Below are 15221 nucleotides of genomic sequence, written 5' to 3'. Positions count from 1 at the left end.
AGGGATTTTTTATTTTTAGGTTCAGGATTCCTTTCTTTCAGTGTCATTTCATACGTAAGAAGTGAGCCTATAAGATCATCTAAAGAAGTAGTCTTAAGATTTCTGCCTTCCGTGATGGCTGTGGCTTTTGGTTCCCAAATAAGAGGTAGACCTCTTAGAATTTTCCTGATCATTTCGTATGTAGTATATGTTTTTCTTAAGGCACTTAGAGAGTTTATTATGTGGGTAAATCTGGTATACATGCTTGATATTATTTCTTCAGAATTCATTTTAAAAGCTTCGTATTCACTTGTCAGCATGTCTATCCTATTGTCTCTAACATCAACCGTTCCTTCATAAGTTACCTCTAGTTTATCCCAAATTTCCTTAGCGGTTTTGCAGGCCATGACTCGATTAAACTCATTTGCATCAAGTGCACAATATAATGCGTTTATAGCGCTTGCATTAATTTGAAACATTTTATAATCTGAGTCAGTCATGTCGTTCTTTTCTTTTGGAATATGTTTTCCATCAACTAACTTAGAAGGTATAAGATTTCCATTCATGACAACTTCCCAAGCATTCCAATCCATGTGTTGGAGATATATTTCCATCCTTTTTTTCCAAAAAGTATAATTGTGTCCACAAAAAATTGGTGGACGGGTTGAGGATTGTCCTTCACCAAAGGGTGCTACTCCGATATTTGCCATTTGATCTTTTTATAGTTTCTCGTTAGGAATTTCTATAACTAGGCTCTAATACCAAATGAAATGAAGAATAGCTTCCCAAGAGGGGGGGGTGAATTGGAAATCTTTTAATTTTATTTGATGTTTAAGTTTTCTAATTTTAATAACCCAGCAAATTACAATATATAACAACACTTAAGAAAACTGTAAAATAATAATTCAATCAATATAATCAATCAATCAATAACATTTAGGCTGTCGTTGCTTTCCCTGTAACCTTTTATTATTCACTTTACTTGATTAAGATTTTCGCAAATTAATCAACATACTCCCCTTTTGGGTTTCCGCAAAAGATTAATCAAAACGTACTTTCTATTGATCAAGAACTTAATTTAAATTCTGCAACCTGCACTCATAAATTTTATAACAAAAGCGAATAAAGTATGTAAATTAAAGTAGAGAGAAGGAGACGAGTTTTTACGAGGTTCGGCTTCAACACAGCTTACGTCCTCGCCTTTGGCAAAAACACCAAAGGATTTCACTATCTCAGTTCCTTTACCTGGTGGAACAATACCAACTTACAATGCACTCCTTCAATTAGGCTAGAGCCCGCCTCTCCAAATAACAACCCCTTATTTGGTTCAATAATTCAACAACTCATAATCGTTTAAGAAAGATAACGAAGGAATATGTGTACAAAAGAGAACTCTCACAGTAGAGTGAATTAATACACCAATCAGCTCACTTTATACCTCAAAGTAATTTAAATATAAGAAATTTCAAGTTCAATTACTTGGTATGGATTATCAAATAATTTTCCAAAGAAGATAAAAAATTTGATCGTTGGAAAACTTAATTTCAGAATGTAAATCAATTTCAGATCAGAGAGTTTATCTTAAAAGAATTTTAGATCCTTTGAAAACAAAATTTTGAATACTTGAAGATTAGTTCATCTAAAACCTTTAAAAAAAATATTACTTTGATCTAAAAGCCTTTGAATATTTCTGGATCAGAAAAGTTGTTGAAAAGCACTTGATCTGGAAACTTTAGAGGATTTCTCAATTTCAAAATTCTTTTGAATATTTCATCAAAGTTCTTTCTCTCTTTCTTTGTACTTTCTTTTCTCTAATTTAAAATGTTTGAGTTTAGAACTATTTATAGAGTTTTTTGAAATCATCCATTACTCCCAAAGATTCCTAAAATTCATTTCCAAATATTTTGAAATAAATATGTTTAAAAACATGGTTTTAAAAATCTTCTCTTTTTAAGCCCTTTTTATTTATTAAAAAAAATACTTTTTAGAGTATATATGTTTAAAAAAATATTTTTGATTTTTCAAATATTTTGAAATAAATATGTTTAAAAACTTCATTATTTCAAAAAATTTTCTTTTCTTAAACCCTTCATTTTTATAGATTTAAGAAATATTCTTTAGAATATATATATAAAAACATATTTTTGAATTTTTATGAGCTTCAAATTTCTTTATACTTAAGATTTACTTTGAAGTACTTACATTTGAGAATATCCTTAAAAGTATAATCTAGTCTTTAAAACTTGTTCTTCCACCATCTTTGTAGTTGCATTCTTTCCATTGAGCTTTTCACAATATGAGTTCATTCTTCATGCTCTTTGTAATCCATGAACTTTCTTATACACTTGAGCTCTGTTATTTTCCTGAACACTTTTACTTGAAACATATTAAATATATCATTTGATTTGTTATCATCAAAATAAGAATTGTAAGCCTTATTATGCCAACACAACCCAGTGTCGTCACACTCTTCGACATGAAGCCGACCTGCATTACACGGTGTCCCTGACATATAGTGTAGCCCCAAGCTCCCATGACATCGAACTAGTACATCTGGTGGATCCACACCCTTCAGTAATCATTCGGTAAAAGGCGATATTTCACGCCCTCGGATATAGAGCCGGACACTTTTATCACTAGCAGGTGATATTTCATACCCTCGTATATTGAGCCGGACACTCTTTCACAACCTGGAACAATTCGGAACACACGTTCCTATATCTCATTTCAGCATATCACAACTCAATGCATATTCATATAATAGTTCATTCCACACTTATTCGGTAATCACAAAATCATAATTTTCAGAATACAATTTAAAACAAGTCAAGGCACGACCATCTCCATAACACAATATACTCAATAATCTATCCATGATTTTTCAACAAAACCAGAGATGCAACCCAACGCCCCCTTTTTCCCCAAAACTGTAATGTGAAAACCTCATAATTTTTACCCATTAGATTTCCCCAAATAACTAGCCAAAACCTTCACAGGATCGTGAACCACAATTCTACCGAATCCGATTTCAAAAATAACTGATATAAACAAAATCTCCTTACCTTTCCCCAAAAGTACAAACATGAACTCTACGGCTCCTAAACAGCAAACCAAGTTCCCAAAACCTATAAATCACAGTACGATAATCATTTACAATCTTACTCTCTATAGATCTACCAAAACAGAAATGAAACCGAACCTTACCTCGATTTTTGGGTCAAAACCCGAAGACCTCAAAACGAAGATCCGTTCCACAGAACACGTAGATATTCCTTCCTTGATCCTCGCAGTAATGTCGAATTGTTGATTCTAACAATGAACGACGATGAAATATATATATATATATATATATATAGAGAGAGAGAGAGAGAGAGAGGAAGAGAGAGTGAGAGAGAGAGAATTTTGATAACTTAGCCAAGAAGCAAAGGAAATGGGTATTTGTAGAGCCTTTGACTCGGCCAACCTCATCGACGAGGTTGCATCTTTGTCGACGAGCCAGCGAAGGAAATTCGTAGATGTCGCAGTGGCCTCGTCGACAAGCCTGAGATTTCAAGATTTCCCTAAATCTCTCGGCTTCTCCTCGTTGACGAATCTTTGCATTTCGTTGCCGAACAATAGAAGGGCCTTCGTTGACGAAAACACTGGCTTCATCAATGAAGCATGCTCAAATTGCTGTTTTTCCCTTTTCTTATTTATTTAATCCATATCTCACGAGTCAGGTTCTTACAACATCTGGGATTTAGCTCATATGGTCTTTCTTTTTGAAAGAACCATTACTTATCTTATGAACACCTCAGCCCCCTGCTTAAGATGTTTATAATGCTCCTCTAAATTTCTGCTGAAGACGAGGACATCATCGATATAGATTGCTACAAAATGTGACATCCCTTCGAATGCTCTATCTATTCTTCTTTGGAAAATTCTGGAGCGTTCTTTAATTCGAATGGCATAACTATCCATTCATACAATCCTACTGGGGTTGTAAAGGCCGTAAGACCAATGGCTTCCTCTTTGATCTTAATCTGCCAGTATCCTGACTTAAGATCAAACTTGGAATATACCGTTGGTTGCTCTCTTCGAATCTTGTTCCTTAAGGATTCTTGATTTGGGAGATTATAACCATCATCCTTTGTGGCTTTATTAAGCTCCCTATAATCAATCACCATCCTAGCTTTGCCTCTAAAATTTTCAGCGTGATTCATAACCATAAATGCTACACTCCTGTGCTAACTTTGGCTATGTCGAATAAGTCCTAATTTTAATAATTCTAGAATTTGCTTCTCAAACTCCTCTATCATTAACTTAGGATAAGCAATCCCTCTACAACGAATAATCGTGTCTGGATCCTTAAGAGTAATATCAGCCTCAAGCATGGCCTTCTGTCATAATGCTTGAGGATTATTTGACTAATTTTCTGAAAGCATTGCCTTGAATAGTGGTTAGGCACGTGTTTGGAGATACTTTAAAACTTTAAATCTTAAATTTAGTTTATATTTTTATTTTCCAAAGAGCTGAAAAATTAGGGGTGGTGAAACAGATAAACAAATAGAGATTAAACGAGTTCGAATTTGGGTTAACCGTTTACTAATGGATGAATAACATTTAATCCAAACTCGTCCATTTTATAAATGGATACCCATTAAGAATCAATTTAAAAATATAATTTTTATTTTTTATTTTTTAAAACATTTCATATAAAATGACATTTTTTAAAAAACACACTTTTATTTTATTTATTAATATCTTAACAAAAAAACATAAAATATAGAAAATAGTACATCTCTTTAATTAATATATTTTTAATATATATATACACACACACATGTAGAGGCCCGGAAAAAAATAATAACAATGAAAATGATAAAGGAAAAGGAAAAAGAAAGAGAAAAAGAAGGAAAAAAAAAATTGAAAAGGGGCATCAGTAGGGACTCGTCGACGAATGCCCTGCGCTCGTCGACGAAGAGATACTGAGAGCAGGGAATTTCATATCATTAAGGGTTCATTGACGAACCCATTGTCTTCGTCGACGAACGCCCTTCTGTGGTTCATCGACGAGTACACGTATCTCGTCAATGAGGCCACATGGCCAGCAGTCTATATATATATGCTTAAATTAGATTTCAAAGAGAATTTCATTTCTCTCCCTCACTTTCTCTCTCTAAATTCAGCCCTTCCTCCTTCTCTCTTTATTTTCGGCCCGATTTTACCCCGTTTCAATGATGAGGAACCACCATGATAATCTAGAGGCGATTCTCTGCAAGTTGATCGGAGCGGATTGTTGATTTGGAATCCTTGGGCACCACCTCAAAATCAAGGTAAATGATTTATTTCAGAATTTAAATGATTATTTGGAATATGTAGAGCTAGGAAATGTATTAGATGATAAATATACTAGAGTTGAATTGATTGAACTGGGGATAATGCGATTTTAGGGTTTGGAATTCTGAATGCCACAGGCGTGGTTTAGGGTTTTCAGCAGGTTTCTCAAGAAATAGGTAAGGGGATAGATTAAATCAAGTATTTTCAGTATATTAATCATTCAATATACAGTATTTGATTGAGAAAGGTATATATGAATTAGTATAGTTTTTTGGAATACTGATGTTGAACTAAGGAAACTTTGAAAACAAATTTAATATGATTTTGTCAACAAAATATGTTTTCCCAAGCTAGATAATATATTACAAAGTAATACTCACCTGTGTGTGGCATGAGTATAAATTTTACTGTAAATAATGGTATCTTAGAATATTGTACGAATTGACGATAGTTTTTTTAGAAAAACTATAAACAATATAGAAATTATATTTTCAGTATATTGTAATATTCAGTCGGCACAGATGTCTTGATATTCAGTCGGCATAGATGCCGTGATTAGATATATTTATAACAGATATTCAGAAATGGTATTATTATGACATATTTTACACAAAATCATGAAACAGTATTATTACAGTTATTAATGAAATATATTATATTATAGCAAAATCCTAATGGACTAAGTATGTTATGAGCACGATACCGTAACTAGCTAACTAGATCAGACAGTGTAACCCATGTGTGCCGACCCGAGAAGTGTTGCGGAGAGTAGGATGGGCGGACCCGGTTGGTGCTAGCCAACAATGCAACCATACTATTCAGAAAGTGTTGGGTCGAAGGCCGATTAACCTCAAAGTGTTGCGAAGAGCAGGATACCCACTGTGTGACGATCCGAGAAGTGTTGCGGAGAGTAGGATGTGCGGACTAGGTTGGGTGGACAATCGTACGTAATTATGTCATGTTTGACTTAGCCTGGTAGGCTAGTCATGGTTAAGTCTAACCCTCAGGCCGCACAACCCGATCATGCGAGGTTAATTCATGATTTAGCCTTCCATCAAGGGTATAATTTTAGTAATATACAGATATAGCAGATGATTTATATATATACAAAAATTTAGTATGATACAGTATGTTATGTTGATTTACAATTTATTCAGATTTATACAGAACATTTTTACCTGACTTGTCAAATGCAGTTAAACTATGTACAGATTTTCCTTACTTATTAGATACAGTTTATCATGAATAGTATATGTTTATAACACAATAATACTCATGTTGCCACACATTGATATTAGTCTATCTCTCTTACTGAGAGGTGTCTCACCCCAGAAATACAAATATTACAAGAAACCCAGATAGACGAGTGGACCAAGCTCTAAGATAGAGGAGGATGGTAATGCTACCCTGACTGAAGGGTAAGTAGTTGGGTTCAAATCAGGATGGATTTTTGGGGGGATGACCCTAGGATATTTATGGTTCTTTTTGGGATGTATATGTGTATTTTGGTTACAGTAAAACTTTGGTATTGTATATAAGGTTAAGTATATTATGGTTTCCGCTGCATAGTTGACATGTATGTATAAACTGGTTGATCCCTGGTACCCCTTTGGGTCAGGTTGACTTTGATTATGTTTTATGGTGTTAGAATTCTATTATTATTATTATGTGGAAAAAAAAAAATAAAGGCAAGAATTTTCAAGATGTTACAATATATATATCAAATTAAACAGGTCACTCGGCAGGTACCCAACTCAAACCTGTCTAATCCGTTTATTAAATGGATTATATTCGAGTTGACTCATTTATAAATGGGTCACCTTCTACTAAACTCGAACCCGATTTAAATGGGCGGGTCACAAATCACTCGTCAGATTCCGACTTGTTTTGCCATCCCTATGAGAAATGATAAAAGTATTTTTAAATAACTATTGCATCTAAAGAATAAGGAAGGTGTTTTGCTTAGGAAGAAAATTAATAATAGAAATATTTTTTTTATCATTTTATATTTTAAACTGATAATTTTTTAGAATGTGATTTCTAAAAATTAACCATGCATTTGGGAGATTGAACTTCCAACCCTAGATTTGAATTTATGTGCGTTCAAATAAAATGTAATACAAAATTCTATTGAATTTCTTTCAAAATTATTGAAATTTAAATTCAAATATAAAAAAAATCATCCTTACGAACAATACCTACATTATAAAAATTTTACATGATTATATTATTTATGAAGACAATATGTCTACTTCTAAAAAAATGAAATATGACTTTTATTTATTATTATTATCCGGGATTTTTTAAAATATGGAGAAATATTTGTAGAAAAAATAAGAATAGCAATGAGCAAACCATTTAAAGAAATACCAAAAGAAAATTTCTTTTACAACAATTTGTATAAGTTGCGCTTGTAAATACCCCCAAAAGAAAAATTGAAAATCATTTAAGTTTGTTTTAATGGATAGCAGAGATATATTTTATATCATTTTTAATAATTTCAACTAAATTAAAAGTTATTTCGTAAATATTTATATTATTTTTAGAAAATAATAATATTTTTACCATCGAAAGGACATATAGAATTATAGTCTTCTAGATTTTAGAAAGTTTCTGTTAAGAGTGACGCTTGATCGGTTTTGCAATCACGGGAGTGGGTGTTATCGATAAACCCCAGTTGACCAAATGGCGCAAAACGACGCCGTCGCGCTGAGTTAGGCCGATTCGCGTTCGCCCATGCCGTCCGCCAATCCTTTAAAATTTATTCCCCAGGAAGATCTCCAGCTTCGTGCAGAAAGAGAGAGAGAGCGCGAGGGAGAGGGAGAGAGAGAGAGAGCGCGCGAGGGAGAGGGAGAGAGAGAGAGAGAGATTGATTTCTTCATCCTTTGATCTCATCTCTACCCTTCTCTCCAAATTGCTGAATTTCGTCTAATGATTGGTAAGCGCTTCTTGGGTCTTATTTGCTTCTCTCTTTTCATTCTCCTTGATGGCTCAATCTTCGATCCATTTTGATCACTTGAATGATTTTCCTTTTCAAAACATTCTTAGATCTGCATTCATTTCTTATGGATGGTTGTATTTTCTCATGATCATGTGGATTTCGTGTTGGGTTTCTCTGCTCTGTCTCGGTTTGTTGCGTCGATGATTTTTGCGTGCCAAGTGTTTGTTGTTGTATCTAGACTGTCAAGGAATATAATCTATTCAAATTGCTAGCACCCCTTGATCATTTTTCTGTAAAAATTTCAAATTACATGCTGCGCTTGGGCATTTTTTTTCCTGGAGGTTCAGGAAGGAATCTGCAAATGATTTATGCCCAAGAATGTGCCCCCCTTTATTCACATCTTCCATAATTGCTCTTCCATGCTTAGCAAGAGACAACCTATTGAATCTACAGTGTAGGGTGATGTGGTAGGCTCTTTTAGTCATTCAGTTCGAATGTAATAAACCAAGTTAGGGATTTTTTTTTTTTTTTTGAGTTTTGAAACAACATTTTTATGGCAGCCTCTGCCTCTGAGCGCCTGTGTATTCATTTTTCTATTTATAATTGTGTTTTGTGTTACATCCATGGGAAGATCTCATTGAAAATTATAATTTTTATTAATTGCATATGGGATAGGAATCCACCTCATAGTGCACCCCAATGGATTTTTTGGACTTTAGACACCCATGTTCTTCCACATTAGATTAGAGATATTTATAGCATGAAGTGATTTTAGACAAAAAGAACATGTTATCATGCAACAGCATTATTATAGCTTTGTGAAGAGTGCATGCAGCAGTCTAGTGAAAATACCTTCAGATATCATATGATGATATGAGGCCTGCATATTTGTTGGATCTTCCTCGTCATTAATGACACAATGAATGCTTTATTATCTGTTAGTCACCTAATAACTGGCAATTGATGTCCTTGCTACCCACCATTCTTTCAGGTTTATTTGAGGAAGGAAATCTGTTGATGCTTGAAGCTGTGACTGGCCATCTTCAAGGTTGATTTTCAGTCAGAAGTACTCATTTCATGGTTTTCTGATGGGCAAAGTTATGAGTAATATTGACTTAATGTTTTAAACGATGCTCCTTTAGAAATTATTGCCCCTTGTATTCTCTGGTTTGCTTGCTTGTCACGATGTGGTGTTTTGCTTCAAATGCTATTGCAAACATGGGACTGAATAAAAACTCATCAAAGCGAAGTCGAGCTAGTTCAGAAGTGTTAGATGATGAGATCTGTTCGAATATAAGCAGAGAGGAAGGATTGGAATGCCCCATATGCTGTGAGTCCTTCAATATTGTTGAAAATGTTCCTTATGTGTTATGGTGTGGTCACACCCTCTGCAAAAATTGCGTTTTGGGGCTTCAATGGGCTATTGTGAAATTGCCTACTCAAAAAATCCAGATCCCATTCCTCATTTCTTGCCCTTGGTGCCATTTCTTGTCCCCCCGGCTGGTTTACAAAGGGGTTCTCAAGTTTCCTCGCAAGAATTTCTTTCTCCTATGGTTGGTGGAAAGCTTGAATGCTGATAGATTGAAGTCTTTTTCCTCATTTTATGTGGACCATCAACCAGCTAGCTCTCTGAATAGCAATTTGGTTTGTGAAAGTCAAGCAAGCAACAGTAGCATCTCTCGGAGAGTTCCATGCAGTCCTTGTCCTGGACATTTGGGAAACGATGATGATAGTAGCCACATCACTGAACTCCCTAATGTGGCAAGACACCATTTTTCTCTCAAGGAGTCTTTGAATCTTTTCATTGACTTTGCAGCAAAATTTCCATTGGTTCTCATTCTTCTTCTGATTGTCTTTTGTGTGCTACCTGCTAGTGCTGCCATGTTGGCTCTGTACGTGCTAGTCACCGTTCTGGTTGCACTACCGTCTTGCCTGGTGTTGTACTTCACATATCCTATTTTGGTTTGGCTTGTGAGAGAAATCACTGCTTGAGGCATTGGTTCATCTGTTTATAAACCTTGAGATCCAACATGACTTTTGTATACACTGAAACCAGTGATAGCGTGCGATGATGGCATCTGTGTTTTCAACTCTTGCCCACTACATTTATTTGGATCAGTAATTATGCTTCTCGTCAATTTGATGGTTTGATCTTTAGAATCTTTCAGATTCAATATGTTTGTTGGAGGTTTCAAAATCCCAGGGGATGCATCTCGTCCATTAGATTTGTAAAGATTTTCAGTTGTAGTAATTGGTGCCAACTCTACTGCATTGCTGTTAGTTTCTTATTGTTTGTTGTAAAAGCATAATCCTGGGATATACTTTTGCAAGTGCTTGTAGTGTTGATGCCTAAAAGGCCTTTTTTTTTTGGCTATGAAGCATTTATGGGCATCTTCAAAGCTTGAAGCATTAATAAACTGCTCTGATGCAGGTCAATGTGATGGCTAGCGTGTACAGCTATGCAGTTTTGATTATTGATTTGTATGCGCTTAATTTTAACGGTGGCTCTGTTAGACTGTTACTGCCTTATGTTAGAACGATTAACAATCTTGAGAATTAGTATCTTGTAAATGGTCAATAAAAACAGTTGAGAAAATAAATTTTTACTTGAATCAGATCTTTCGTGTTCTTATGCTGAACTGCTGTACTGTATTCCTAAAATTTGATGTGATCCCATTTCTATTTGGGCATTAATCCTTACCATGACCATACGTGCTTAAAAAGATATTTCATTTGAGGGAGTCTTTATCCACCCCCCAACTGCCTTTATCCCATTATGCTGCCTTTTTTGGGCTGATGATTCTTGGAAAACAAATAGGGACAAAAAGGGAGTTGAACATTGATTACCTGTTAAAGGCAGCTTCGAAGATTGTAGGAGGTGCTAGACTGCTAGTATCCCAGCTTTATTTGACATTTGTGCCTTCATTAACATTGGCTTTGAAAAGGCAATAAATGTTCATCTTCAAGCAATTTATGCAGCTATGGCTTCAGAGAAGAGTTTGAAAGCTATTGTTTTGATAAAGTGCTTCCGCTGTGTATCATATACAGAAAGCAAGCTTTCTGATGCATAATATTGTAAAAGTTATAGAACTTATAATGCAAAGCACAAGCAAGCTTGCCCTTAGTGCAATGTAGCTTCTGCAGGAATTTAAATTATACTAGTTGAATTTTCTTTATGTTCATCACCCTCCATGATAATATGCCAAAGAATTTGTTTTTTATAAAAATAAAAAAAATGTTCAGCGGGTATGGTGGTTACGGCATCATGAGGTGCAGTGCCACGAAATAGATAAGTAATTTGTTGTACCATATGCTTATGCTATGGTAATGTCACAAAAATGTTGATAATATAGTTTCAGTTTGTTTTAGTTCCACAAATTGTTGATTTGAAATGAATTTTTTTTTTCTCTTGTGGGGGGTGGGGGGAAGTGTGAGGGGAGTTGGGGGTGTGGGAGGATTGGCTAAGGGCAGCATCTACGCAGGCTTATGGTCATGGTTGTTTGGGGTGTAGCCATTGCAGTGCCTGACTTTGGAAATTCATGTATAGGCCTACTGGTTTTTTAATATTTATGACATGAAATCTTAATGCACCCCACCTTCCTTGAAATTTAAGATACTTGAGCTTGAGCTTGAGCTTGAGCTTGCTCCCTCTTAAAAAAAAAAATTACATTCACTCCTATAATATTTGTGATTTTTGTGTCTCCCCTTTCTGCCCCCAAAGAAAATTTTCTGGCTTTTGACTGCTTATGGTCATATAATAGATTCTCGTTCAGATCCACTGTGACAGGTGTTAGACTATGCATTAGTGTTCCAATGCTTAGATTTCATTGCTTCTGAATATCTTCAACATGAACTTAGCACTGTTAAGGGAAATACAATTTACTATATTATCCGTTTGTTTTTTCATTATTGAATAAACATGGTCTAAAAACTTGTAAATTGTATAATCTTGTGTTTATGTTTTTCAGATTACATGGAAATCTGCCTACCTAAGTGGTTATTTTTTCCGATAAATAGTTAGTTTGGTAAATAGCTACTTGAAAATTTTGAATTCTTTAGCATAGAAGGCCAAATTTTATATCATGTGATAAGAACTTTTTTCAGTTTGCTGTGGCATTGTCAGAAAAATATATACATGTGTGTTATTTTACAGGTTACTGTTTTTACCCTGATACTTCACAAAGGCTTAGTTTTTTCAGTCAGAAGCATGAGCATGTGGTGGGATCTTTTCCTGTTTCTCTGATTTTGTCTGTTTTTTCTTTAACCTTGGACTCTTCAAGTCTTCGTCTTTCCTTTGCTTTCAATTCTGCTGCCCTTGCAATCTGATCAATGCTTTTCATGTCCCTGTTGTAACGCTGTGTGGCTTTTACCCTTCTCCTCTCCAATTCACCCTGCAGTTCCAATTTAATTTGTTATTAGTTCCTAAATAGTAGCATTCTAATGTTGGTTTTGTTAGAGGAAAGAAAAGGTGCAAACCTCTATCTTATCTTTTCGGCGCCTGGCCTTTTTCTTCTTGTTTTCCTCCCAAGAAGTAATTGTCTTGCTCAGCTTCTCATACCTGAAATTTCTATCAGTTAGTGGAAGAATAAAACATACATTTCCAGTTGCCCATGACGAGGAAATTGGAACAGGTTTTTTAAACCTATTAGTTTATTTTCAGTTCCGAATTGTATTGGTCTCTGCATTCTTGGCCTACTGACTCAATGGTTTAGTTTTGAATGTTTTAGATGTTCTGCCTTTTCTACATTGGTTCATTTTTCCGGCGCTGAGGTGTATTGAATCTCCATACTTGGCCTACCCTGTGGATTGGTTTTAAATGTTTTACATTTACAACATAGTGGCTTGGGATGCCTTGGTAATATCAAGTTTAGTGACTACCAATGTTTGATCTTATCCATCTCAGCCTTCTCCCATGCATCTGCTTTTGTTCCACCTATTCTGGTTGAACTCTGCCTTTTGGCTCCAGTTGATTGGAATGCTGGTTGTTGTAAGGCAGACGGTGCTTCAGGTTTTGGTGCTGCTGTTTCCTGATTTTGGCTGCTGGTGTTCTTCAGTTGATTATCAACAGTCGGAGTTTTTCTGATGGATGGAGCAGGACCAACAGTCTTCCCAGGCATCTTTTCCAGTGCTGCATCACTGATGGGCACAATCATATCTGGACCTTCTGAGCTTCTCATTGAAGTTTCACCTGATAAAGACCACTTCATTAGCTTTTTTGCAAAAAACTATTGTTCGCAAGTCATGCATCCTCTTACCTGAGAATCGCCTGGATACTTTCCCTGGTTCTGGGATTGCAATTGCTGTATCTTCTTTCTTGCTCTTCACCTTGGCCTTTGAGGTTTCAGGAACTTCACTCGTCTTTTTCTGAATTGGAATGCCAGATTCTTCAAGTGAGTTAATGGCAAATGCAGCAGCTGCAACTGCAGTTGCATATTCAATTTCCTTGCTGTCATCATCCTGACCCCTTTGGCGAGAAAAAGATTTGCGGAGCCAGCTTTGGTTCTTCTTTTTCTCTGCAAGTGAGCAATTGAAGTTTGATTTAGTTACGTACTTACATCCCTTTTCCAGCAAGGAGTATATATTACCCCTTTGAAGTTCGGCACATGCCAAGATTTTTGCTCTCCCTATTTATTCATTATAATTTAGATTACTGTGAGATTTTCCATTTATACTACATGTAAGCAAATAGGACATAATTTTTGCACCAAGTAGTATTTATTTGAAATTATTGGTGTACCTCCTTTGAAGGATAAAGTTTTTTGGAGGGGAATGCTTCGCTCCCTGTTGACGCTAGGCTGTTCTTTGTTTTCCTCCCCTGCACCATATCTCAACCTAAAAGAAGCAGCCATAGTTATATGTGGCAGGCTAAGAATGCAAATCTAACTATACAATGAAAGAAAATAATAATTATAACTGCCCTGTGTTTATTATCTACACAACAGAACATGTAATGTAATTACAATATATAAAAGTTAAAATTCTTAGAATTTGTTGGAATTGCTTGGGAATGAACATGAACGGGCAATTAATATTCCTTTTTGCTCTCCAAATTCAGGATTGAGAATTACCCCATTTGCTTTATCAAAGCGTCCATCGTTGCTGACGTCTGTTCTGTACTTCTTTTGCCCGAGGAATGAATTGGCGTGCATCACGAGCCCGAGCAAAGATTATTTGAATGAGAAACCTCGGGAGAAGGAAGGTTTGTTAAGGTTGATAACAGGTTGTCAGTAGGGGATGGGGGGCAAGCAAGGTTGGATATGCTTTGCAAACAGGGACCGTTTGCTGTGTGGATCTTGGATGAAGTATTGCTGAAGCTGAAGAAAAGCATCTTTCCTTTCCTTGGTGCATGGATTTTTGCAATGAAGCAACCAACTCAGTTTTTTATACTATTATTTCTCAAAGGTTTCAGTTTTAAATGCACATGAAAGTGTAGAATCTTATTCTAGATAGAGTTTGAGCTTTTCTGTTGATCAAATTCACCATGGAAAGGTTCATTTCATACTGCTTTACCAAATCAGCAGTACAGGCGGGGAATGTGTTCTATTTTGACTCTTTCATAAGTGCTTGCCATAGGCACGCATATTTTTCTTTAGAAAATGATATTTGAACACATCATGTGAATAATGAAACAAGATATTTAGCTGTGCAGCATTTTAATCTTATGAGTTTATGACCATATATCTAGTGCTTGGGAGCATAAATTTGTATGAATTTTAAAGAAAATATATTTTTATATTATATTTTGTTCAAATTCACACAAATCTAAATTTAAACTTTTAAATTCATACAGAACAAATCATGATAAATGAACAACTTTTCACTTATGATGAAGACAATCAAAATAGTTTCTTTAAAGAAGAATCATTCACTTGGAAAAAAAATCCTAGAAAAGACTAGAGAAATTGGGGAATATATATATATCTGTCTGTGTGTGTGTGTGTGTGTGTAAAACAGAGCATGCTTTTTAGGGCTTACAAGAATC

The 15221-nt window shown here is 35.2% G+C and overlaps 2 protein-coding genes across 3 annotated transcripts; one reads left to right on the top strand and one right to left on the bottom strand.

Annotated features, from left to right (window-relative positions):
- Window positions 1-7902: 7902 nt before the first annotated feature.
- Window positions 7903-14887, top strand: LOC131144247 (uncharacterized). 2 transcript variants are annotated; one of them, XM_058092775.1, is made up of 3 exons: window positions 7903-8236; window positions 9231-9287; window positions 14295-14887. In XM_058092775.1, exons 1-3 carry the CDS (start codon window positions 8230-8232, stop codon window positions 14468-14470), a joined length of 240 nt encoding a protein of 79 aa, XP_057948758.1. In that variant the 5' UTR covers window positions 7903-8229; the 3' UTR covers window positions 14471-14887. The 2 variants fall into 2 exon arrangements, with proteins under 2 accessions (XP_057948758.1, XP_057948757.1); XM_058092774.1 differs by lacking the exon at window positions 14295-14887 and having other exon boundaries at window positions 9231-10738.
- On the bottom strand, window positions 12325-14585 carry LOC131144246 (remorin-like). Its single transcript, XM_058092773.1, has 6 exons — window positions 14308-14585; window positions 13977-14071; window positions 13495-13752; window positions 13118-13427; window positions 12716-12797; window positions 12325-12630 (listed from the first exon to the last, which is right to left on the bottom strand). Exons 1-6 carry the CDS (start codon window positions 14331-14333, stop codon window positions 12439-12441), a joined length of 963 nt encoding a protein of 320 aa, XP_057948756.1. The 5' UTR covers window positions 14334-14585; the 3' UTR covers window positions 12325-12438.
- Window positions 14888-15221: the final 334 nt, after the last annotated feature.

Source organism: Malania oleifera, chromosome 12 (genome assembly GCF_029873635.1).
Source record: "Malania oleifera isolate guangnan ecotype guangnan chromosome 12, ASM2987363v1, whole genome shotgun sequence".
NCBI classification, from domain to species: Eukaryota; Viridiplantae; Streptophyta; class Magnoliopsida; order Santalales; family Ximeniaceae; genus Malania; species Malania oleifera.
This window is presented reverse-complemented; position numbering and strand designations above follow the sequence as displayed.

Bases quoted from the DNA above. Each gene is read 5' to 3' on its own strand.
- LOC131144247 (XM_058092774.1), top strand. From the start codon at position 9,425: ATGTGGTGTTTTGCTTCAAATGCTATTGCAAACATGGGACTGAATAAA.
- LOC131144246 (XM_058092773.1), bottom strand. From the start codon at position 14,333: ATGGACGCTTTGATAAAGCAAATGGG. The intron at 13,753-13,976 runs GTACACCAATAA...GCTCACTTGCAG, and splicing joins AACTTTATCCTTCAAAGGAG to AGAAAAAGAAGAACCAAAGC. The intron at 12,631-12,715 runs GTTTGCACCTTT...TTGGAACTGCAG, and splicing joins GCCGAAAAGATAAGATAGAG to GGTGAATTGGAGAGGAGAAG.